Below are 24839 nucleotides of genomic sequence, written 5' to 3'. Positions count from 1 at the left end.
GGTTGCAATAGAATCGCGCCACCGCCTGTCGTTTGAATGCAATTTGTCGGACGCTAGTCGGTTGTTGTTTTCACTAAACTGACGCGAAATTTACCTCTCAATTTTAACAAGTTGTAGTCAGTGCGATGATATTGTCTTACACAGAAAACTATGATTTGTTTGTTCATTTTATAATTTTCTTCTGTTTTCATCATAAGGCAGACTTAGAATGCAGAGCTGAAATAAATAATAATTTCAGAAATTATCTCGACACCAGTTACGAGCTTCTAATTCAGAAGGCTGGCCTCATTGACGAGCGAGTGTTCGTCCGGGAAGCAGTAACGGGAGATTCCTCGTCATTTAGTATTCTGCCAATTTTCGACGACGTGAACGATAACTCGCGCAGGTGTGACAAGGATCCAAAGAATTGCGAAAGTGACCTCTCTGGAATTGTACGGTTGCAATCATTGCTTTATGGTTACTCGAATTCTCCAAGTCATGACTTGCTTCGTATTCTTGAAGACTGCTCTCCAGTGACCGTATCAAATGTGCTGCAGCGCGTGACTGAATTTGGAAACAAGTTTACGAAGTGTAGTCAGTTGGTGAGCTTTTTAATGCTAGGAATATTTGCCTCGATCCCTACTCTCCGGAAGCATTTTGATTTATTAGGGTCTGCTGTATGTGTTCGAGTGAGCTCGTTGCGGATCCTTGGTGATACTGTATCTTTTAAATGATCTGTATCACCAGAATAAGTTCACAATTCAATATAGGTTTTAAGCAACATGGTAATGAGAAATGCCGACAAGATTCTGATCTGTCGACAAGTCATTCTCATTCGGAAGTGATCAAAGCATCACTATAAAACAATTACAATTGGTGGGACTTCGGATTGTTATTTTAATCCTCATTTTTAGTTTGTTCGGCGGTGACCGGTCAAATTTATAACGATACGTTCACACATTTTCAGATTTGAGGTCGAATTGGAGTAGTTATTTTGGTCACGCACTTAAAAATTTTTTTTGCACATATCTTTTATTTTTTCAATCCCAATAGTGATTTGGGAATCAACGTTGGCTTTTTTTCAGTTTTGGTTGATCTGTACTCCTCTCGTGCTGAAATAAAGTCCGTTGGTATATGGGAGTATGAGCGAACGAAAATCAAAGCCTATGTAGCTCAGTGGTTAAGATGTTCGGATGCCAAAATGGAAGTCTGGTTTCGAACCCCGTCTGGGGAGGTTTTTGGGGAGTTTACAACACCTCTAAATTAAAGTTCCCATGTTTGTCGTTTTTGAGCGACATTCGGTTTTTGTTCTGTGACACACACTTTTCGCCGGATATTATTGCGCTCCTATCAGTAATTGCTCTCGAACGAAGTTTGCGGTGTGTAATTTAACTTAATTTTTATTTCCAATTAACAATTTCAGTGAGATGAAGTTGATACATGTGCTCCGTCGTAAACGTCAGTTAGACAATTTGTGTTAAGTTTTATCTGATTTTGGAACAATGAAAATTTTTGATGTCTTCTTGCGCTGGGAGTGAAAGTTTATCCAAAAATGCCTGACGTCCAAATCGTTCATTTGGATCAGTTGCTTTCTCCCCAGTAATGAGAAAGTAAAAAAGCCTGAGAGTATTCGATTGATGTGCAGTTTTCTTAAAGTCTTGGTAGTCTCTCAGCCTAGGGTTAACCGGAACTGCTCAGTTATTAATTGCTCTCGAACAACGTTTGAAGCAATAATTCTAATTGTGTGTAATTGTAGTTGTTCTAGAAGATGCTGGAATTTCTTGCGTAACTTTCTCACACCTCTGAATTGTATTGGGGCGCTGTATTCTACGATTCGAAGAGGAGTATTGGTGGTGCGTCTTTTTTTGTGTTTTTGATCGGTAATTTTGTTAGTGTATTTGAAACAAGATGTGAAATGCGTGAAAGCAAAGTGTTTGGTCAAATTGCTGAAGAGCTGTGAGAGGAGAGTGTGTGTTTTCATGTTGATTATTTGAGAGAGAGAGCGAGAAAAGTACGCGAGGAAAAATCTCCCATAGGGCGTCTTAACTCCCATTTTTATAGTTTTAACTACCATTTTTTCAGTCAAAGGTGTTTCGCTCAATTATCTAATAGTGCGCCTGGAAGTTTTTTTGACCATCTAAAACGAATTTTACACTTGTCAATTTTCAGCTATTTTATCATTTTGCTTTATTTTAAGCTTTGTCAGCAATTTTTCTGTTCTTCAAATTTAAATAGCGTTTGGAGTGTTTTGTGGGTAAAATCGGTTTTGGTGTTCTTCTAGCACTTTTGGTTGTCTCTCAAGTCGATTAGTATTAACTTAGAGTTGTTTTTGTTCAAGAAAGTCGAGTAAAATTGAGCAAATTTCTGTCAGTTTTTGTTTTTCCGGTTCCAGTTTTCTGGTTCTTGTTGTCGTTTTTTTGATCAATAATTTTTAAGAGGAATTTTATAGGTTTTTTTACACTGAAGTTACTCTGAAAGCTAGACAGGGCACTCTTCACTGAAATAAGTCAGACAAATTTCTCATTTTTCAGGTTTTTTCTTTGCTTTTCTGAGGATTTGAGTGATGGATTTGGTCACACCGAAACAGGAAGTGGAGCGAAATTGGAGTGGTTTTGCGGCGTGAAATTTTTAAAGCAGAGTGAGAAAATCGTGCTTGAACGATAATTTGGTTTTTCGCTTGTTTCAAAGTTTTTTTTAAATGATTTTAATTAATGTAATCTAATTATTGTCTATTCGAGGTTTAGTTTTTTATGTTTAGTCAATGAAAATTCTCGAGTTGTATGTCAGAACTTGTCCTGCGATGTTTTTAATAACGATACGTTCACACATTTTCAGATTTGAGGTCGAATTGGAGTAGTTATTTTGGTCACGCACTTAAAAATTTTTTTTGCACATATCTTTTATTTTTTCAATCCCAATAGTGATTTGGGAATCAACGTTGGCTTTTTTTCAGTTTTGGTTGATCTGTACTCCTCTCGTGCTGAAATAAAGTCCGTTGGTATATGGGAGTATGAGCGAACGAAAATCAAAGCCTATGTAGCTCAGTGGTTAAGATGTTCGGATGCCAAAATGGAAGTCTGGTTTCGAACCCCGTCTGGGGAGGTTTTTGGGGAGTTTACAACACCTCTAAATTAAAGTTCCCATGTTTGTCGTTTTTGAGCGACATTCGGTTTTTGTTCTGTGACACACACTTTTCGCCGGATATTATTGCGCTCCTATCAGTAATTGCTCTCGAACGAAGTTTGCGGTGTGTAATTTAACTTAATTTTTATTTCCAATTAACAATTTCAGTGAGATGAAGTTGATACATGTGCTCCGTCGTAAACGTCAGTTAGACAATTTGTGTTAAGTTTTATCTGATTTTGGAACAATGAAAATTTTTGATGTCTTCTTGCGCTGGGAGTGAAAGTTTATCCAAAAATGCCTGACGTCCAAATCGTTCATTTGGATCAGTTGCTTTCTCCCCAGTAATGAGAAAGTAAAAAAGCCTGAGAGTATTCGATTGATGTGCAGTTTTCTTAAAGTCTTGGTAGTCTCTCAGCGTACGGTTAACCGGAACTGCTCAGTTATTAAGCAATAATTCTAATTGTATGTAATTGTAGTTGTTCTAGAAGATGCTGGGATTTCTTTCGTAACTTTTTCACACCTCTGAATTGTATTGGGGCGCTGTATTTTACGATTCGAAGAGGAGTATTGGTGGTGCGCCTTTTTTTTGTGTTTTTGATCGGTAATTTTGTTAGTGTATTTGAAACAAGAAGTGAAATGCGTGAAAGCAAAGTGTTTGGTCAAATTGCTGAAGAGCTGTGAGAAGAGAGTGTGTGTTTTCATGTTGATTATTTGAGAGAGAGAGCGAGAAAAGTACGCGAGGAAAAATCTCCTATAGGGCGTCTTAACTCCCATTTTTATAGTTTTAACTACCATTTTTTCAGTCAAAGGTGTTTCGCTCAATTATCTAATAGTGCGCCTGGAAGTTTTTTTGACCATCTAAAACGAATTTTACACTTGTCAATTTTCAGCTATTTTATCATTTTGCTTTATTTTAAGCTTTGTCAGCAATTTTTCTATTCTTCAAATTTAAATAGCGTTTGGAGTGTTTTGTGGGTAAAATCGGTTTTAGTGTTCTTGTAGCACTTTTGGTTGTCTCTCAAGTCGATTAGTATTAACTTAGAGTTGTTTTTGTTCAAGAAAATCGAGTAAAATTGAGCAAATTTCTGTCAGTTTTTGTTTTTCCTGTTCCAGTTTTCTGGTTCTTGTTGTCGTTTTTTTGATCAATACTTTTTAAGAGGAATTTTATAGGTTTTTTTACACTGAAGTTACTCTAAAAGCTAGACAGGGCACTCTTCACTGAAATAAGTCAGACAAATTTCTCATTTTTCAGGTTTTTTCTTTGCTTTTCTAACTTTCTAAACTTTTTTCTGCAATGTTTTGGTCGGATGACTGATCCTGCAGAAAATTCAGTTGTAAATTCTCCAAATACTGTTTGAGAGCTTGCATTTTAACCGTTTTAGCGAGTTTTGTTTGATTTTTTCTAGGGAATATTGTTTTTCATTTTGTCCTTTGTTCCTCTGCACTCAATTTTATCGTTGCTCTATTTTTTCTTTGGTCCTTTTAGATTGTCTTTCAGTTCATACTATATTTTTGCAGACTAACTGTTTTTCGGTATTTCAAAGTCCTAACTGTACTTTTTGAGTCTCAACTTGATGTAAATTTTATCAGATGGTTTTTGTTTTTGTCAATTTGTTTTCTTTTGTGACTGCTCCTGTCATTGTTTCAGACTGATTAGTGCAATGAATTAGGAGGTGCACCAAGTCAGTGAGGATTGTACGCCTTCTACTGCGAGTCGTTTCCTTAATTCGTCCGGCTATGTATTTAAGATCTGTTCACATGTTTTCTAGTTTTGTTAAGTAATATTGGAGTGATGGATTTGGTCACACCGAAACAGGAAGTGGTGCGAAATTGGAGTGATTTTGCGGCGTGAAATGTTTTTTCTCTAGTTTTAAAGTAGAGTGAGAAAATCGTGCTTGAACAAAAATTTAGTTTTTCGCTTGTTTCAATGTTCACATGCGGCACTCGAATTTTAATGTTTTTCATTTTTTTGGTTCTAAGTTTTTTCTAAATGATTTTAATTAATGTAATCTAATTAATGTCCATTCGAGGTTTATTTTGGGAATCAACGTTGGCTTTTTTTCATTTTTTGGGTGATCTATGTTCCTCTCGTGCTGAAATAAAGTCCGTTGGTATGTGGAAGTATGAGCGAACGAAAATCAAAGCCTATGTAGCTCAGTGGTTAAGATGTTCGGATGCCAAAATGGAAGTCTGGGTTCGAACCCCGTCTGGGGAGGTTTTTGGGGAGTTTTCACCACCTCTAAATTAAAGTTCCCCTGTTTGTCGTTTTTGAGCGACATTCGGTTTATGTTCTGTGACACCCACTTTTCGCCCGATATTATTGCGCTCCTGTCATTAATTGCTCTCGAACGAAGTTTGAAGCATTTATTGTAAATGTGTTGGTCTTTTTTATGCAAAAGTTCTGCTTGACCGTTTTGGCTTTTTGAATTGTTTTTTTTTTGTTTTGCGTGATCTAAATATCTCTCTCATTCTCAAGAGTCAGCAACTGAACTCAATTGTCAGCGCTTTACTACTGAAAATCAAATGAAGTGCGCCGAAATTGGTGTCGTTTTCACTTCAAGTTTTATTAGCAGTTATAATGGTATATAAGCCGGCTGCAATATATTCCGGCTCTCACTAGTTTTTCGAGAGCAATTCATCCGACGTTATTCGGTTATTAATTGCTCGCAAATTTTTCGCTTGACAATTTTGCGCTTTTCTTCTAGAACATTCTTTGACTTCTCAAGTGACTCCCTTTGCAAGTAACTCCGTGCAAAAGAGGGAACGAACCCCAACATTGTACGGTTCTCCCGAAGAATGGCAAAATAGACATTATGAAGATGAAGAGAAAGCTTTTTGAGAATGACAGCCAGGTCAGGATATTTGAAGACGTCAGCAGAGCGAGACTAACTTCATTAACATGATGAAAAGTGACAAAAGAATTTCTGTAGTATGGACCAAGGAAGGCAGTATACTATACACATTCCATAATGATAGAGAAGTTTTGAAGATTTATAATCTGTATGATGGTGCTATTGCTCTAAGCTATGATGTTGAGGATGCTTTACAGTGTTTTCGTAGGCAGGTATTTCCTGCCGGTAACTTCTAACTCCACCAATATCTAACCAACTGCCAACTCTCCAACTCATCTTTCTGTTCTGCATTTAATCATCAGATCTTTAAAAAGTCCGTTAAGGAACTGGAAGCACTAGTTTCAAGCTTTGAGTCTCCGCCTGATATTTGTTGAACTGAAACATGGCCAACCGATAATTATCATCTCCCAAGCTATACACTTAAAGGGGTACAACCAATTCGTTACCAAAAATAGGGAAACCCCATATGGAGGTGTAATGGTTCAAGCAAAAGAAAACCGCACCATCCGTAGACAAAGCCTTCTAGACTTTGATGAAGCAACCTCCGCAGATATAGCGCTTGGGAGATACCAGTTTAAATTAGTTACCATTTACAATAAGCCGCGCACCAACAAAATGGACTTTATAGAAAAATCGGATGAGTATTTAGAAGAAATTATCTCAGCCAGCGTTCCTTTCGTGCTCTTTGATTATTTCAACATTGACACTCTTTCTACAAATCTGGTCTCTAGTAAATATAAAAATGCCTTAATTGCCAATGGATTTGAAATTCAGCCGGAAAATCCTACACGTGTTACCGAAAATTCAAAAACATGCATTGACCATTTTATCTACCAGAATATGCTGAATTCAAGCATCGAAGTGTTAGAGAATGAGGCGATCACAGATCACTAACCTATTCTAATGAAATGGGATGTTGAACTGGATTGCTCACCTTCATGCCAACTGTATAGAGACACAGCCTTCCTATCAAATCATCGAAATACAGAAAATTTCACTGAAACACTAACTGAAAATTTAAGAAACATTCAAAATCAGCTGAGTATTGAACCAGACGTTGATAAAGCGTTCCAGATAGTTCATGATACATTCGATTCAACACTACTTGAGTTTGCCCCATTAAAATCGGCTAAAAATAAGACAAAGGTAATCCCTGCCTGCGTTGATAATAAGCTGAAAATATATCTTCGATCAGAACAAAACAAGAGCTTGGAAATATAACACCACAAATGAAGCTCTCAAAGTGAATTTCCAGGAAATTCGGAAAGTTTTTGAAAGTTCCATTAAAAAAATCAAGGAAAATTTGTATTGAAATAAGTTCAATAGTTGTATCGGAGACTCAAGGCAAATCTATAAACTCAATAATGACATAAACGGCAAAGTGAAAACAATAAAAAAACATACCCCTCTAGATAATATTGTAAATGAAAACAACCAGACACCTACTGAAATAGCTAATCAATTAAACGTTTTCTTTACTAGCGTAGCGGATTCTCTCACAAAAGACATCCCCAAAACTCCATTACCAGTTATTGAACGCGTAGATAAATCAATGTTTCTATATGATGTCACTCCAGCAGAAATAAAGTTTATCTTAGATAGTCTAGACAATAAATCATCTTCAGGGGACGATTAGATTCTCATTCTGAAGTCAGTTTCTCATGAAATTGTTCCTTATATGGTCTATCTCATAAATCTATCTTTCAGAAATGGCATTTTTCATCAGAACTTAAAAAAGCAAAAGTCATTCCGCTGCGCAAAGAGGGTTCCAAGACGGATCGAAATAATTACCGGCCCATATCGTTAACTTAGTGTTCAGTAAAATTTAGGAACGTGCAATGTATAACAGAATATATAACTTTCTAGAAAATTTCATGCTTCTATATGGAACACAATTTGGCTTCCGTTGCAAGTTCGGCACAATGGATGCTCTAGTTGAACTGCAAGATTGAATAAGACAAAAAACATTTACAGTTTCTTCTTTGATTTGAAAAAAGCCTTTGACACTGTAGATCACAAAATTCTGCTATACAAATTGGAAAGATATGGTGTTAGGGGCAACGCTTTTACTTGGCTGAAATTGTACCTGTCCAATAGAATTCAGAGGGTACAAGCAAATGGATACTTATCTGAGTGGCAGAAACTAACTACGGGTGTACCCCAAGGCTCCATTCTCGGTCCATTAGTTCCTTATATATATTAACGATCTGCCTCTGTCTTGTCCGTCTGTTGACGTACTACTCTTTGCCGACGACACTAATTTGACAGCTATCAACTGTAATGTATATGACATTGAGGTTGTTTTACTCAATCTTATTAACTGGCTGAATGCCAATAGGCTGAAACTTAACTTAACCAAAACAGTCCAAATGGATATTAAATCTAGTGCTTCCCATTCTACCTTCTTCCTAAACTCTTTGCCTTTAGAATTGAAACCTGTTACATACATAGGTGTCTATGTTGATAACAAACTTTCATTTCTCTCGCATGTAGACCAGGTAAAAATGAGACTCGGGGAAACAATCAGGCATTTTATCTAAGCTTAGACACTTCGTTCCTCGTTCCCAATTAATACGATATTAAAATAGTAATGAGCAACCCATTATTCAATATGGACTTGTGGTTTATGGCTGCACTAGCTACAATAACCTTGAACCAATTTTGAATTTTCAAAAGAAAGTTTTGAGATTCATTTATTTCAGAAACAGACGTGAGAGTTGTAATGATGTTTTTGGAAAAGAACCAAATCCTTACGGTTTATGAGCTTCATATGTACGAATTACTCAAGCTTTTACTTAGATCTATCAATAACCTGCATAAACAAGAGTTTTTGAATAATATGTTTTGTTTTTCGAAAAATTCTAGAATGACAAGATCAACTGAACTCGCCCTTCTCGATGAACCTCTTTGCAATACGAAAATTGAGCGATTTTCGATAAAATGCCGTGCTAGCAAATTATTCAACCTTCTCAAATGCAAAGGAATACTGCCTCCAGAAATAATTAAAATGAATATATCAAAAATACCGAAAGTTTATCACGAAATAAAAAATGTATTTTTGCTCCCAAAATGCTGACCTAGTGAAACATATATTCAGCTAATAAAATTTTCCCAAGAGTTAACCACCTTGGCTGCATGCTACAGGAGGTCATTTTTGAGCCCTGATTCTGGCCTGAAAATTTGACCCCTCTATCTTTTCTAGTTTGAGAGATATCGCCATTTTTCAATTTTTTTGAAATTTTCCAAAAAAACGGAAAAAATATAAAAAATGAGTTTTTGAATCCCAGTCTCCTCCGTGATCAACGCCATTTTTTAGAGTGACTTGGCAAGCTGAATTTGCCTCGTAAATATTTTAAAGATGAAAGTTTCTCGACCAGAAATCAACATTAGTAAAAAAAAGTATTTTTTAATTTTGTTTCCCATAAGCTGTTATAACTTAATTCTGCCATCAATTAACATTATGTGTAGCCAGGGCGGTTACCTGGAGGGTGGCAGGACCCCGTTTTCCGTCCTTTCCGGGTCTCATCCTTAACACTTAATATATTAAATTGTTTGTTGTTGATGATATACTGGATAAATAAATTCTTTCTTTCTTTCTTCTTGGTGGATCGCGCACTCAGTCCGCACTTCCCTCCCTCTAGCGCACCCCTCATTTAATTCCAGTCCTATCACAGCATGCTCTCCAACCACAGCCAGCTCTCCAGTCTATTCCCTAATCTAGCTTCCCTGAGCCCAAGCTGACTACTACGAAGCCAGCGGGTCGTTTGAGAGCAATTCGCCAGACGATAGTTTCTTATGTTTAGTTTCCCTCGTCTCTCATTTCACTAAAAGTGATCCATATTGGTCGAGGTTGAAAAATGCAGCAAAATAGGTAAGATCAACCCATTAAGACCAGGTTTAATGTTATGATTAAGTGTTATGTTATAAATCAAAATTATAAATCAAAGTACATTTCTTTGCTTCCTTGAAACTAATTTGTTCCTTTTTTTCGTTTGCTTCGTGTTTTTGGGTTTTCTCTTGTATATAACGAATGCTTGAAGAGAAGATTGAGCTTTGTTGATGATGGTAGTTTTTAGTCGTAAAGTTTAAATTTGAGGAGCGAATGCTGGCTCTTAGTTCATAAATGTTATAAATCAAAATTATAAATCAAAGTACATTTCTTTGCTTCCTTGAAACTAATTTGTTCCTTTTTTTCGTTTGCTTCGTGTTTTTGGGTTTTCTCTTGTATATAACGAATGCTTGAAGAGAAGATGGAGCTTTGTTGATGATGGTAGTTTTTAGTCGTAAAGTTTAAATTTGAGGAGCGAATGCAGGCTCTTAGTTCAATTGTTTCTGGGTTTTTTATGTTAACAAGCTTAAGGTTAGTAGGGTCGCAAAAGTTTTTTATCTGAAAAGAAAACTTTCCATCATTGAAGCAAACTTATGTCTTGAAATTTAATTTGATAGTCTTTGAATGGATTGTCTTGATCAAAAACATTTGTAATGGCTTAGATGACGAATTCTTAATTGCCCCTGAACGAAGTTTGAAAAAAATTCGAGTTCTCTATTTCGTTTTCTATGCAAATTTATGCTTGACCATACTCGATCGACTCCTACAACCTTGTTTTTAAATAGCCGCAAAGCGGTAGCTGGATTTGTTATTGGCCTTCTCCTGGTTTTACAATGCAAGAATTGGATTGTATTGGTACCCTTTCTTTGTAATTTTACATATTTTTCTATTACCTTGATCTTGCACAACGGGATAAACAGGTAACGCCCAGTGGGCATTGTTTCATTAGAGGTTCCCAGCTGGCTTTGGTATTCCCTAAAGTGCTTAGAGTAAAATAGCTGCTGGTAAGGCCGTAATTAAATACTAAAAGGTCATTTTTAGAAGATTTTAAGCCCAAAATAGTGCAATTTTTAGTGTTTTTTGTCATTTTTCAGGTTTTTTGTTCATCGATTTCAATTGACATTTTAAAAAATTGATCAATGTCATTTCCAAGACAAAATTTTTTTGCCCATTTTGTGAGCTCTATGTTTTGGTACTGCTTAAACACGCAAAATGATGCCAATTTTGGCATTTTTTTACAAGTTTTTTGGTAATTTTTAGCATTTTGAGCTTTTCCAGCCTCATAGAACAGGAAATCGCTTCTACGGTTTGGTAATAGGCTATTTGCAAATTTTTTCGGGGAATTGAATGACTTTCAGGATTCTAATATGAGAATTTTTACCAAATTTTTGATCAAATTTGCAATTTTCTGAAATAGTTGCTTTATTCGATCTTTATTGGCCAGTGAAAGGGTCTTGCAGATGGGTTACTGGACAGAATTGGGAGACAAATAGTTTTGAAGATGTTAATATGGCGAAATTTAGAAACTTACAATAATTTTTGAAATTTTCTGGTCTTTGTCATTTCTCTGGAGTTTCTATCTAAATGGCCGATAAACGCCTCTCAAGGCTTGTGCGTGGTTAATGGGTATATTTAAATGGATCAAATCTGGACTTGAGGTCAAAATATTCATTGTAGAGTCAATCTTATTTTTAGCTGTTTTGGTTGTTTCAGTTTCTCCAAACTTCTGAGAATGTCAGTTTAGCTGGCCTTGTTCAATTGGTCTGCTAGTCAGCTAGTAGTTTTAAGTTTTCTATTCTTTTCTTTAGATTGTGTTTCAAGACTTGTCCTGCTATATTTTATTTCGTCGTCAAGATTTTTGTTACTACCATATGACGTCACAATCGCTTCAGATCTGCTTTTTGTTCATTCGTTCATGCATTTTTGTATGAATTTCGTACGTGACGTCATTTTTCACTCGTAGTGGAGCAAGGTTTTTGCTCATTTGCATGATTACGTTTTTAGTCACATCTGACTCACCTCACTCCCAAATTGACTTTACTCAACTTTTAAATGAGATAAGGTCAACTGAGTATGTGTCACTCTAATTGAAGGTTATTTTAGAGCAGCTAATAGAAGCAGCAATAAGTTGTTTTGATTTTTAAACAATATATAGCATCTGAAGAATTGATAGAATTTTTTTTGTTTTTGTTCTAATCTTTTCGAAACTATGGCTCTACAAACCTATCACGGCTTTTTTCTGGCAATCTGCCAGCTATTTTTTAATATATTATTTTTTATTGCGCTCTCATTAATAGTTGCATGCAGCTTTTAAGCAGTCCAAATTTAACATGTTGACTGCTTTGGTCGTTTGTGAGCTTATGAACTTTAATCATATTTCAACATACTTGAAAGTTAGGTCGTGAATTTTTTGTATTAGTAATTGACATGAAGTATTCCAAAGAGCGTGCTGTACTCCTTTTTAGTGGCAAAATTTCAAAAGTTAAAATTAGCGCCATTAAATTGGCCGGGTTTCAAAATGGTAACGGGTTAAATTTATTTCCTGTTGTTGCAAGAACGATCCGTTACCTCAGTTGGAAAGTTCTGTTTAATTCTGCTTTTTAAAGGATCAATTGCGTTAAAGGATAGCTTTAGTTTTTCCTCGAGAATCTAAGGTTATAAATTCGATACAAACACATTTCATATCTGATTGTGTGAGTTGAGTTACTGTTTCAGGCTCCGGAAACGACAATGAAAAATGAACAGCTTGGGAGTATTATTGATTGTCAGTTATTTTATATCGAAACCCTCTACTTCAAATTGCTTCAAACTCTTTTGACAGCTGAGGTGAAGAGAGCGAAGAGCCCATCGCCAATAGACTGCGTCCGAAGTCTTCTTGAAAAAGACACATTTCACGGTAGCTTATTTGCATGCTGCGTCGAAATTGTTCTCTTCTTGTACAACTCCAAAAGGTTAACTGATTGTTTATTTCTTACCTTTAAAAAACAGCTTAATTTAATACTTTTAGGGCTAAATAAATTGGCAGACCGAATAATTTTGCATAGAAATGGACCAATTATGCAATCAGATATGATGTAATGACAATAATAAATAAATAACAAATGACATTTGGTTGTGCAATTGTTGCCAATTTTTCTGTTACGGTTTCAATTTGAAGAATCTAGTCTTGTAAATGTCGTATGTAATGATTCAACAGAGATTATTGGAAACTCTAATCGAAGTATTTGCGGTTCTTGTGTGCACTATAATTAAAAGTGGTTAATACGTTTGTTGATAATATTTAGAGTCTACTAATTTTCTACAATCTTTTGACCTAAAGTATTTTGGGCGCTCGATAATGAGGACTGCTGGCGGCTCGCTTGTAAATCTTTTGACCTAAAATTTCAACTTAAAAGAACTGAAAACCTGTGGCAATGGTCTCGGATAAGAACGGATCGCATCACACGTGTTCAACCGTTAATCAGCTCGTTAAAAATCTTCACATAAGACGAACAACAAAGAAAAAAAATCTCATATTTAAATTAAGTCATCATTGATGTTGTCAAAAATTTATGAATTCTGCTATACTTTTTGTGTTGTTTATATGAAAAGAATTGCTCAAATACAAGTCGAACCACATTGCTTCCTACCTTTTAACCATGTGTTCATTTAAGCTGTAAATTGGGCAATATTTATTTTGTTTTTGAGTTATAAATTTACTATGTCAATTGATCATGTGCGTATGTCTGTGTTTAGATTGTTCCCGTGGGTGTCTGGCATTTTGGACGTGAAGCCCTTTCACTTATATCGCATCATTGAAGTTGTGGTCAAACAGGAAGAGGCTCTCACAAGAGACGTGATCAAACACTTAAACTGGGTCAGTACTAAGCTCACCCCATGCCATTAACCTCAAAGCTGGCCCCTTTATTCTACTCTGAACTCTTTGTCATTTAGCCATTTCTTTGTCGTTTGCTCATTACTAGATACGGTCTTAGCTGTAGTAAGCCAGGCATCGAATGTAGGCTGTGGAATGTTGTACGGAAACCTGAGTTGGTGACATAAAACAAAATACTTAAGTAGCAAGCGTGGGTCCAGTTACAGGATTCTAATTCGCTCACTGAAACAAAATGTGCTATCGCAATTGTCCAATTGAGCGTGTTATCTAGCGGCTATTGTTGTCGAGTTGAGCTGAGCTGAATCTATGTCATATGTGCTAATGTAGAGTATGTATGCTGCCGTAATTATATGTTCAAACGACCTTTTAGAACTTGAAATAGCCAACTGGTATCTCAAGAGTTGGTGTAGCTAAATATTGTTTTACATGTTGAAACTTTCAAACTGGGTCAGACTGTCTGATATCAGCATGTTTCTTTGTTGTTTTTCAAACCGTTCATGCTGCGCTCTTTTGTTTAGAAAACTATGGTCGAAGACTAACTTCACTATTTTTGCATGAAAGCTTTTGTTGTAGTTAGCCTAGCTGTTGCGGCTACTTGCACAAAAATCATGTTCTATCGTAATTTGTACTATTCATAGTATGTTTGTGCTGTAATAAATTATTTACAAAAAAACCCCTAAAATTCCAGCTTTGAATAATTTGTATGAGTCTTTTTTCAATATCTTTTTCATCTGAAACTGAATGGGAGCATAAAACAAGGAGAGTAACTTGTGAGAAAAATGCAGTGACTTTTCGGGTCAAATCTGAAATTCCTTAGATTTCTATTCTTCAATTGTTACTTCTGATAACAATTTAAACAAATCTCAACGAGAGTTGAAAATTTCTATAAACAAAAAATGGTCCAAAAAGCAATTTTTGGAGGCTTGTTTACTCAACTGTGCTTTTAATAGTAAACAGTAAAAACATTTATTGTTGTTTGCTTTACTCAAATGTGTAAAACGTTTTATTGTTCTAAAACATTTTTAGGACTTTAAACGTTTTATTGTTGTTTTTGTGATTAATGGTCTCAGTTACTCAGCCAGCTAATTTTGATCACTTAATTTGCCCATTTTTATTCCTGCTTTAGAAAGGAGAGGCCTGGCAATGTAATCTATTGAGGGTGGAAATTGTCGAATAATAAACCAAGATAGTAGCATACTTGTATATCGAAGTTGTTTCCCGAATTTCATAAAACTACATCCGTATTTTTGCAGTCATAAACGTGGTTGATAGCTGTGAACGTGTTGGATGGATTCGGTCATTCATCTCATTCGCAGCTTGACTATTCCAATTCCCCTTATTAGTAATATCCTAATTTTCTTAGGACTTCTGCGAGCTCCCCCCACCCACTCCTATATAGCTCCTACTCTCACGCGCTCAATCCACCTGCGCTCAACTCACCGTATTTTTATTTAACGCCAGTTTATTAATTAAAATCAAATGGAAAGTGCGCGAGAGTTTCATTTAATTTTGTGTTGAAATAAGCACTAATAAAACATTTGAATAGAGCAAAAATGTGGACTTGCTGATTTGGTTTGTCAAAACTTTTTAAAACAAAAAAGTCAACAAGATTTGTTATGTGCGGATGTCCAAATAATCTTTTATCTTAAGAGCTAGTATAATAATAGAAAGTAGACAAAGCTATTGTATCTACTTGCGATCATTATACCAGCTATCTTAAATTTTTAGATCACTTTTAACCTCGCATATAACTTTTTTTGTTTTAAAAGGTTTTGTCTAACAAGTCAACATACTGTTTTCTCTAACAAGTCAACATTCACTGACTATAAATAGACTCCTCTAACAATTTGAACTCCTTTTTAGCATGAGGAATTCTAGATTCAGTTTTCGATATGAACCTATAGTCTGATGCATTTCGCGGTTTTGTAGGATCAGTGAGCAAAATAAAGTTACAACCTTTTTCAGCAATAAAAACCTCGGTTATTTCAATTTTTGCGAATTAATTTAACCGGAATCGTGGCTGTCGTATTTTAATAGTTCGAATTGAATCGGTGGAATCTCGTTGATGATATAATGTATGTTATGCAACGTCTGATCCTTCACGATTAATAACTAATTTTTTTTAGGTTGAAGAGAGTATTCTGGAGGAGTATGCATGGAGAAGCGATTCTCCTCTGTGGACTGAGTTAGACTTATCTCAGCCTCAGGTATCCTCAACCTCAGCAGTTCCTCGATGCATTGATGTTTTGCTCCCGAACCAGACCTCGGGCTCTCATACCCAGGTGTCCAATTCAGGAATTCCAAAACTAACAGGTGCAGTGAACAGTGAAGGGTCAAATGCAACGCTAAAATCTCTGTCTGCATCTGGACAAAGTGGTGTTGTCTCGACCTCAGTGATCCAGGAAGATGTCGGTGCTGCCGCTGTTCCACGGAACTCCTTCTCAGGTCAAAATTCCAGGCAAGAAGTTGTCTGTAGTGGTCAATTGGAGTCTTCAACAAAAGTAGTGACTCATGGTCTCTCCAATAGATCACCTGCTGTTGCAATATTCTTCAGAAAGGTAAATTGCCCACAAAATATGTTGCTTTTCGGTGAAATTAAGACTAATCGGCTGTCTAAGCAGGCGCAACAACTGTTATAATGGACAGGCACCGGATTCGAACAAGCATCGCTTACATGCAACCCTAGTGCGCTCACTTTTGCATCAACTGGTCTTAAGCTCTGGAACTTGGACATTTTTGTAACCCATTATCATGTTCTTTCTTGCTCCTCAAGGCTTCTTTTCTCTAGCTAAGCGTACGTTGAGCAAATAGAACCTATTGTCAAGCTTGTCTTATGCACAATTTACATTGTTGGTCTCTCAACCTTCAACCAAAGACTACAATCGAATCGTTCAATTTTTCTTGCCAGGTTTACCTCTTGGCAAGTGTCCGAGTGCGGGAAATTATAACCCGTCTCGAAGTTGCCGAATCCACTGCAACTCCAAAAGGAGACGTCAGATCTCATTCGGGCATGAAAGCTGCAATTGGATGCAACTTGACTGCAGTTGGTGAGGAATCAAATGAGATGAAGAAAGTGTGGGCCTTGTTGGAGAATTGTTTTGTGTTATCTACAGAGTTGCTAGTCAATCGCCATCTAGACCAAATTATTCTCTGTTCAATATACCTAGTTGGAAAAGTGAGTGCCAGATTTCAATCATTTTGGCTGCCGTGAAATTTTTGCTCTTGTGAAAGTTAAATCAATGCCAGCTAGCAAAATTTGTTCTGCGACTAACTTTTTAATAGATGCAAAACTTGTGAGCTCAGTAACTGTATGGTGGTTGTAACTTTACGCCTCAGCCAAATTCAATCCCCGGCCTCATTTCGCCCCTAGCCTAACACACTCGAACCCGAAGCAACCACAACACCTTTGATTTCTAAAATTCTCAAAAGTCAACAAAAATTTTGAAAAAAAATCATTAGAGCTGTAAGCTGAGCGTGGCTATATTGAGTTCCTGTCTTTTGGTATATATTGGTATATAGAGTTACTGTCTTTTTAAGATCTCTTCGCACATTTTCTTGATTTTTTGAAGTCAAATTGAAGTGATGATTTTAGTCACGCCAAAACAGGTTGAACGAAAAGGCGATTGGTTTAGCGGCGTGAAATTTCGCTCTAAATTTAAAGTAGAGTGAGAAAACGGTGTTTGAACAAAAATTCGCTTTCTCGCTAGTGGTTTTTTGTTCACATGCGGGATTTTAACTTTGATGATCTGAGTTTTTTCTAAATGGTTTTCCTTAACATTTCATAGCCCATTCTTGATCTAATTTTTTTGTTTAGTCAATGAAAATTCTTTGAATTGTGTCAGCACTTGTTCTGCTGTTTTTTAATCAAGATTTTTGTTATGACCGTATGACGTCACAATAGTTTGAAATCGCTTTTTGTTCATAAGTTAATGCAATTTTCACTGAATTGCTTGCGTGACGTCAGTTTTAACTCTTAGTAGAGACAATTTTTTTTATCACTCGGGTGATGAAGTTTTTGGTCAAACGAGACCTCACTTTCAAAAATGACTTCCTCATTCTGAATTTGACTTCCCTTTACTTTAAGGAGATAAGCTCAAGTTAGTGTGTTTCACGCTAATTGAAGGGTATTTGAGAGCAGCTGATAGAAGCGACATTAATTGATACAGATTCTTAATCAAAATGTAACATTTATTTAAAAAGTATTGTTTTTTGGTCTTTCTTTTACTATCTTTTTGATAATGCAGATCTACAAAGCTGTTACGGCTATTTTCAGGCAGTCTGCCAGCTCTGTTCCTAAAAGCTTTACCCCCTTCTCTCTTAACTTAATAACATCTCTCCCGAACTATGAGTGAGTATTGACTGGTCCGGAGTGTTCCCAGCTCTTCGTCTACACATTTTTATTTTCCAATTTTATCAATAAAACGAAGATAAATTGATATGAAAACAAATGAAGATTATTGAAAGTCAAAGAATGGACGTCAAAACAGAAAAACAGACTACATTTTAGATACGTTGGAGGTCCGCGACTCTGCAAATAATAAGCTCCAAAATGGAATGATACCACACTTTTCGAATGTCCTGGAGAACGTACAAACTTCTGAATGACATCAACGGACTCGAGGAGAACGTACAAACTTCTGAATGACATCAACGGAAAATCCAAAACGCTTAATGATCCCCCGCTTTTTTGAACACTTGCATGCAAAATTATATGCTCCCGACAGTTAAAAACAATGCAGATGTCTTTAATAATTTCGTTGCGAGCGTTGATAAAAAACTTAGCGATCATTTAACTGCCGCACATGATGTTGATATCCCAAATCTCGTGCACTCCATGTTCTCTTTCCCAACAACAAAAGCCCGAGGTTGAATCCATTTACCGAAGTTTACAAAATAGGTCGTCCTCGGGAGTTGACCTAATAAGTAACCATATTGTAAAAGTCTCAATGCCAGCAACCTTAAACGTAATTACAAATTTGATTAAGCGGTCATTGAGCGAAGGCCTTTTTCCAGATAGCCTGAAAGCAGCCAATAGCGTTCCGTTATTTAAAGATGCCTCAAAATTGGAGGAAAATAACTATCGTCTAATTTCACTACTCATAAATTGGAGCAAATGTTTTTGAGTCATTTTTAATAGAGTATACGGCTATTTCGAAAAACTAGGAATTCTCTCAAGGTATCAATTTGGTTTTCGCGACAAGCATAGCACCATTGATGCACCCGTGGAACTCACCGAAAAAATTTGTCATTCTGGAAAAAATAACGCTATCGATTCGTTCTTTTTGGACTTGAAGAAAGCTTTCGATGCTATAAATCGTAAACTACTGCTGAAAAAACTTAAAAGATATGGTATCAGGGCGAAATGCTAAATGTGGTTTGAATCATATTTAACAAATAGGAAACAAAGAGTTTTTAAACAATGTGTCATCGGATTGGAAATTTTCACACTGCGGGGTAACACAAGGTTCGATTATGGGACATCTAATCTTTCTAAATTATATTAACGATCTCCCTCAAAATTGTAATCTTAATGTCCTGCTGTTTTCTGATCAGACACTGATATTACATCCATAGGAAACAGCCGTGCTGAAATTAGTCTCAAACTTGCGAAGATAATTAACTGGTTGAAATCAAATAAATTGGTACCTAATCTTGAAAAGACTGTTTTAATGAAAATGCTGGTTCCAAAGTAGATGCTAGAGAACATCTGTTTGATGATCAAGTGTCCAAACTTACTATATGTGCAAGTATCTTGGTGTAACAACTGATGCAAAGCTTTCATTTATCAGCCATATTGAGCATGTAAAGAAAAAATTAAGCAAACAATGTGGAATTGTATCAAAAATGAGAAATTTTGATCCTAGAGCACAACTTATAAGCTATTTTTCGAGCAGCGTAATTCCCATTAGTCAATATGGCGTTCTTATATATGGATGCTGTAGCTACGCTTCTTTACTACCATTGTTTATGTTGAAGAAAAAGTGTTAAAGTTTATATCCTTTCAACGAAAATCAGACAGTTGCAGTGACTTGTTTCTCGAACATGGATTTCTCTCAGTCTACGAGCTACATATTTACGAGCTACTTGAATTCCTTCCTAAATCTGTTTGCAATTTTCTTTCTGAGGGTTATTGTAACGAAATGTTTCAATTGAATAAACAAAGAGGAATACTAGGCAATTCGAGCTAAGATTACTCGATATTACATGCTGCAAGAGAAAACTTGAAATTTTCTATCAAATATTGTGCTGCTAAACTGTATAATAAGCTTAGGGAGTCAAATCTTCTACCTGGAAACGTAGAAAAAAGTACAAGTGATGAATTAAAAATATACCATAAGTTAAAGGATGCTTTTCTTTTAACCAAGAGCTAGTAAATTATGTTTAAAATGTAGTAAAAATGAAAAACGTTGAAATGTTTCTGAGTTAAATATTGGGCTTTCTGCAATAGAGAATCAGCAGGATTTGGTCCACTTGTGCCATGATAAATATATCTAATGGTTGTATATATATTCAATCATGTTCAAGAAAAATTCCTTTTAATGCTGATTTAGAAGAAACCGTTGGAACAAAGATTTGCTATCTCGATTGTGACGGTATGTTCACGTGGGGAAATTTAGTTTGACTGCTTTTTCTCCAGTTTTTACACTTTTATTCGAGTTTTTCATCAAGTTTTCTAATTGTTTTTCCGAATCAATGCGTCAGGGTCTAATTTTTGTTCAGTCAATGGTAGTTCTTCGAATTGTAGGCCAGGAATTGTCCTGTTTTTTTTTCTTTTATCGTCTGATGTTTTTTTCAATTTACATTTGCTCATACAGCAAAGCTGAAAAATTGAAGTTTTTTGAGTGACTTTATCATCTCAATGTTATTGTCGTATGTGATGTCCTTCCTAACTCTCTCAAAAGCAAGAGCATGATAAGATTTTGATCATAAGTGATCTATCATCTCGCCAAAGCGATTTTTGCTTTTTCAGTTTATTTTTAATGAATTTAAGTGAAAGAACGCATTTGTAATAAATGTTCCTAATAAATAGGATTTTGCTAATTGAATTTCAAGTTACCATATCCATTTGTTGCCGAAAGTTTTTTTCCATAGTTTTATAAGCGGCGTCAAATCACTTATTCTTTGAGGGTATGTGTCTCATAAAAATGTTAGTTCCAATGTAAAAAGTCTCGTGGTCTATTAAAGGAATTGGTCAATCTGTATCTTATTTTTTTAGTTGTTTCAATTGCATGGAAAGCAACAAGCATCTATCGGGGCTATTTTCCGGCAAAAAAATTAACACAAGATAATGAATACTGTAAGGCTGAAAAGAGCAGAAGGATGAAAGAGTTTTTAATAGCTGCAAAGCGATTGGTGAGGACATTATATGCCTTCTCTGTTTTTTACAATCCAAAGAATGGATTGTATTGGTGATTTCTTTTGTAGGATGTTTTCACCTTTTTCCATGTCTGAGCTTTTGAAACGGGATAATCAGGTTTATCATGGCGGGCCTAGAGTTGTAGAAGCGGACATGATCTGGCTTTACAGTATCTAGTTGCTGAAACTACTATAAGGCCTAAATTCAGGGTGAGAAGATTCAGGGTTCTTTTTGAGCCCTGAATGAGGCAAATTTTCCTTTTTTGTCAATTTTCTTTATTTGTTAAGATGGTTTGTTTAAAGGTCCGTCATAGTTTATATTATGCTTTGGAAAATTTTTTCTATGATTATCTTTTCTCGTTTATTATTGTTGTTTATAACAACCTCAACACCAGAGTCCAAGCATTTTCCGCTAATTTTGGAATTTTAAAACGTTTGGAAAGTTCTGTCATTTTTTGGTTTTTCTAGCGTCCTTTTGATAAGTTTCGGTTAATGCATGCTTTCTAAGGACAATGGGCTGGTTTACAATATTTTAAAATTACTAATTTTTGCAATGTTTTTGATATAATTCAAATTTTTTCAAGTTATTTGAAATTGTTTTTGATTTTCAAGTTATTTGAATTGTTTTCTTAAAATTGTTATTGCATTCTGAGTTAGTAGATCCTTATGGGCCAGCGAAATTTGATTTTGGCCTGAAATTGGGTTACTGTATAGTTTCTGGAGTCAATGAATTGGTTTTGAAGATGTTAGTATCACGAATTTTGGCAACATTTCAATAGAATTTGCGATTAATTTCGATTTATAAATTTTCAAGCATTTTGAGCTTATCGATCTTTATGGGGCTGTGAAACTTTGGACGTTTTGAAGATGGATAATGGGGCAGTTTCGAGAAACAAAAAATTGTTTTGTACATAATAATACTGCAAAATTTACAAAAAATTTTTGCAGTTTTTTCGTAGTTTTGAAGAATTTATCTTCTTTCTTTTTTCTAGAGTTTTTTAGTATTAAGTGGCCAATAAGCCCTTTTCAAGAATTTGCGTAGGTTAATAGGTTTATGTAAATGGATCAACTTTGGCGTTCATAGTGAAAGCAGAGTGAAAGAGGTTTAGAATCGACTATAATTTTTAGTTCGTTTGACTATTTTAAACTTTGTAAACATTTTAGCTTCATTGTTCGATTGATCTGCTGCTCAGTTACTATTTTCCAGGACTTTTTCTGCAATATTTTAATATTACTGATTTTTGCAATGTTTTTGATAAAAATCAAATTTTTTCAAGTTTTCTGAAAATTGTTATCGCATTCTGAGTTAGTAGATCCTTATGGGCCAGCGAAATTTGTTTTTGGCCTGAAATTGGGTTACTGGATAGTTTCTGGTGACAGTGAAATTGTTTTAAATATGTTAGTATCACGAATTTTGGCAACATTTCAATAGAATTTGCGATTAATTTCGATTTTTAAATTTTGAAGCATTTTGAGCTTATCGATCTTTATGGCCCTGTGAAACTTTGGAAGTTTTGAAGATGGATAATGGGGCAGTTTCGAGAAACGAAAAATTGTTTTGTTAATAATAATACTGCAAAATTTACAAAAATTTTTTGCAGTTTTTTTGTAGTTTTGAAGAATTTATCTTCTTTCTTTCTTTTTTCTAGAGTTTTTTAGTATTAAGTGGCCAATAAGCCCTTTTCAAGAATTTGCGTAGGTTAATAGGTATATGTAAATGGATCAACTTTGGCGTTCATAGTGAAAGCAGAGTGAAAGAGGTTTAGAACTGACTATAATTTTTATTCATTTGACTATTTTGAATTCTGTAAACATTTTGGTTTCATTGTTCGATTGATTTGCTGCTCAATTACTGTTTTCCAGGACTTTTTCTGCAATATTTTATTTTAATGATTTTTGCAATGTTTTTGATAAAAATCAAATTTTTTCAAGTTTTCTGAAAATTGTTATCGCATTCTGAGTTAGTAGATCCTTATGGGCCAGCGAAATGTGTTTTTGGCCTGAAATTGGGTTACTGTATAGTTTCTGGAGACAATGAATTGGTTTTGAAGATGTTAATATCACGCATTTTGGCAACATTTCAATAGAATTTGCGATTAATTTCGGTTTTTAAATTTTCAAGCATTTTGAGCTTATCGATCTTTATGGGGCTGTGAAGTTTTGGAAGTTTTGAAGATGGTTAATGGGGCAGTTTCGAGAAACGAAAAATTCTTTTGAACATAATACTGCAAAATATACAAAAATTTTGCAGTTTTTTGGAGTTTTGAAGAATTTATCTTATTTCTGTCTTATTTGTAGAGTTTTTTAGTATTTAGTGGCCAATAAGCCCTTATCAAGAATTTGTAGGTTAATGGGTATATGTAAATGGATCAGCTTTCGCGTTCATAGTGAAAGCAGAGTGAAAGAGGTTTAGAATTGTCTATAATTTTTAGTTCGTTTAAATATTTCAAATTCTAAACATTTTAGCTTCATTGCTCGATTGATCTGGTGCTCAGTTACTGTTTTCCAGGACTTTTTCTGCAATATTTTAATGTTACTGATTTTTGCATTGTTTTTGATAAAATTCAAATTTTTTCAAGCTTTTTGAAAATTGTTATCGCATTCTGAGTTAGTAGATCCTTATGGGCCAGCGAAATTTGTTTTTGGCCTGACATTGGGTTACTGGATAGTTTCTGGAGACAGTGAAATGGTTTTGAAGATGTTAACATCACGAATTTTGGCAACATTTCAATAGAATTTGCGATTAATTTCGATTTTTAAATTTTCAATCATTTAAAGCTTATCGATCTTTATGGGGCTGTGAAACTTTGGAAGTTTTGGAGATGGATAATGGGGCAGATTCGAGAAACGAAAAATTGTTTTGAACATAATAATACTGCCAAAATTTACAAAATTTTTTGCAGTTTTCAGTTTTGAAGTTTTCATCTTATTTCTTTCTTATTTCTCGAGTTTTTTTAAGTTTTTAGTGGCCAATAAGCCCTTTTCAAGAATTTGCGTAGGTTAATGGGTATATGTTAATGGATGAACTTTGGCGTTCATAGTGAAAGCAGAGTGAAAGAGGTTTAGAATTGACTATAATTTTTAGTTCGTTTTAATATTTTAAATTCTAAACATTTTGGCTTCATTGTTCGATTGATCTGCTGCTCAGATACTGTTTTCCAGGACCTTTTCTGCTATAGTTTTCTGATGTTATCACACATTTTTGCATGACTTTGACCTTTCGAAACGGTTTCAACTGGTATTGCAGAGGCAGTGAGCATTAAGTTTTATTAGAGGACGTAATCTGGCTTAAGTAGTTTCATTCCAGTGTCTATTGTCTTGCAACTGTTGCGAAGGCCTTAGTTCAAGGTTAAACAGTCCTTTTGGAATTTTTGAGCCGATGGGGGTGCAATTTGTTCTGTTATATAAAATATTCTTTGGGTTTTGTTTGACTGGTCTTAAATTGACTTTTGTCAAAGTTGATGAAGGTTTTTTTGCAAGACATTACTTTTTGTGACCCCTTTGTCATTTATCATTTTTGATTTTTTTTCGAAAGAGATAAGGTCGAGAGATGGCGTATCACTTTAATTATTTCAAGGTCATTTTAGGGCAGCTAATAGAACCAGCAATAAGTTAAACAGATTCTCAATCAAAATATAATATCTCAGCATTTAATAAGTTGCTTTTTTCGTCTGTTTCTTTTCAACAGCCGCATATTGGTAGCTGGGGCTATTATTGGCTTTTCTTGGTTTTTATTTCAAGATTTTTGTTTCGATGACGTCACAACCACTTCAAATCTGCTTTTTGTTCATTCGTTCGCACAATTGCAACTAAATTCGTGCGT

General features: G+C 35.2%; 1 protein-coding gene across 1 annotated transcript in view; it reads left to right on the top strand.

Annotated features, from left to right (window-relative positions):
• Nucleotides 1–24839, top strand: part of LOC142344460 (retinoblastoma-like protein 1) — a 55349-nt gene that overhangs the window by 13091 nt on the left and 17419 nt on the right. Inside the window, exons 7-11 of the mRNA XM_075396119.1 lie at nucleotides 239–581; nucleotides 12502–12737; nucleotides 13522–13642; nucleotides 15787–16218; nucleotides 16569–16835. Of these exons, the coding sequence (XP_075252234.1) occupies nucleotides 239–581; nucleotides 12502–12737; nucleotides 13522–13642; nucleotides 15787–16218; nucleotides 16569–16835 (1399 nt within the window). The remainder of the gene's footprint in view (nucleotides 1–238; nucleotides 582–12501; nucleotides 12738–13521; nucleotides 13643–15786; nucleotides 16219–16568; nucleotides 16836–24839) is intronic.

Source organism: Convolutriloba macropyga, chromosome 8, assembly GCF_964194025.1.
Source record: "Convolutriloba macropyga chromosome 8, txConMacr16.3, whole genome shotgun sequence".
In the NCBI taxonomy this organism is placed as follows: domain Eukaryota; kingdom Metazoa; phylum Xenacoelomorpha; order Acoela; family Convolutidae; genus Convolutriloba; species Convolutriloba macropyga.
The sequence above is the reverse complement of the archived record's forward strand: the minus strand, read 5'-3'. Positions and strand labels throughout refer to the sequence as shown.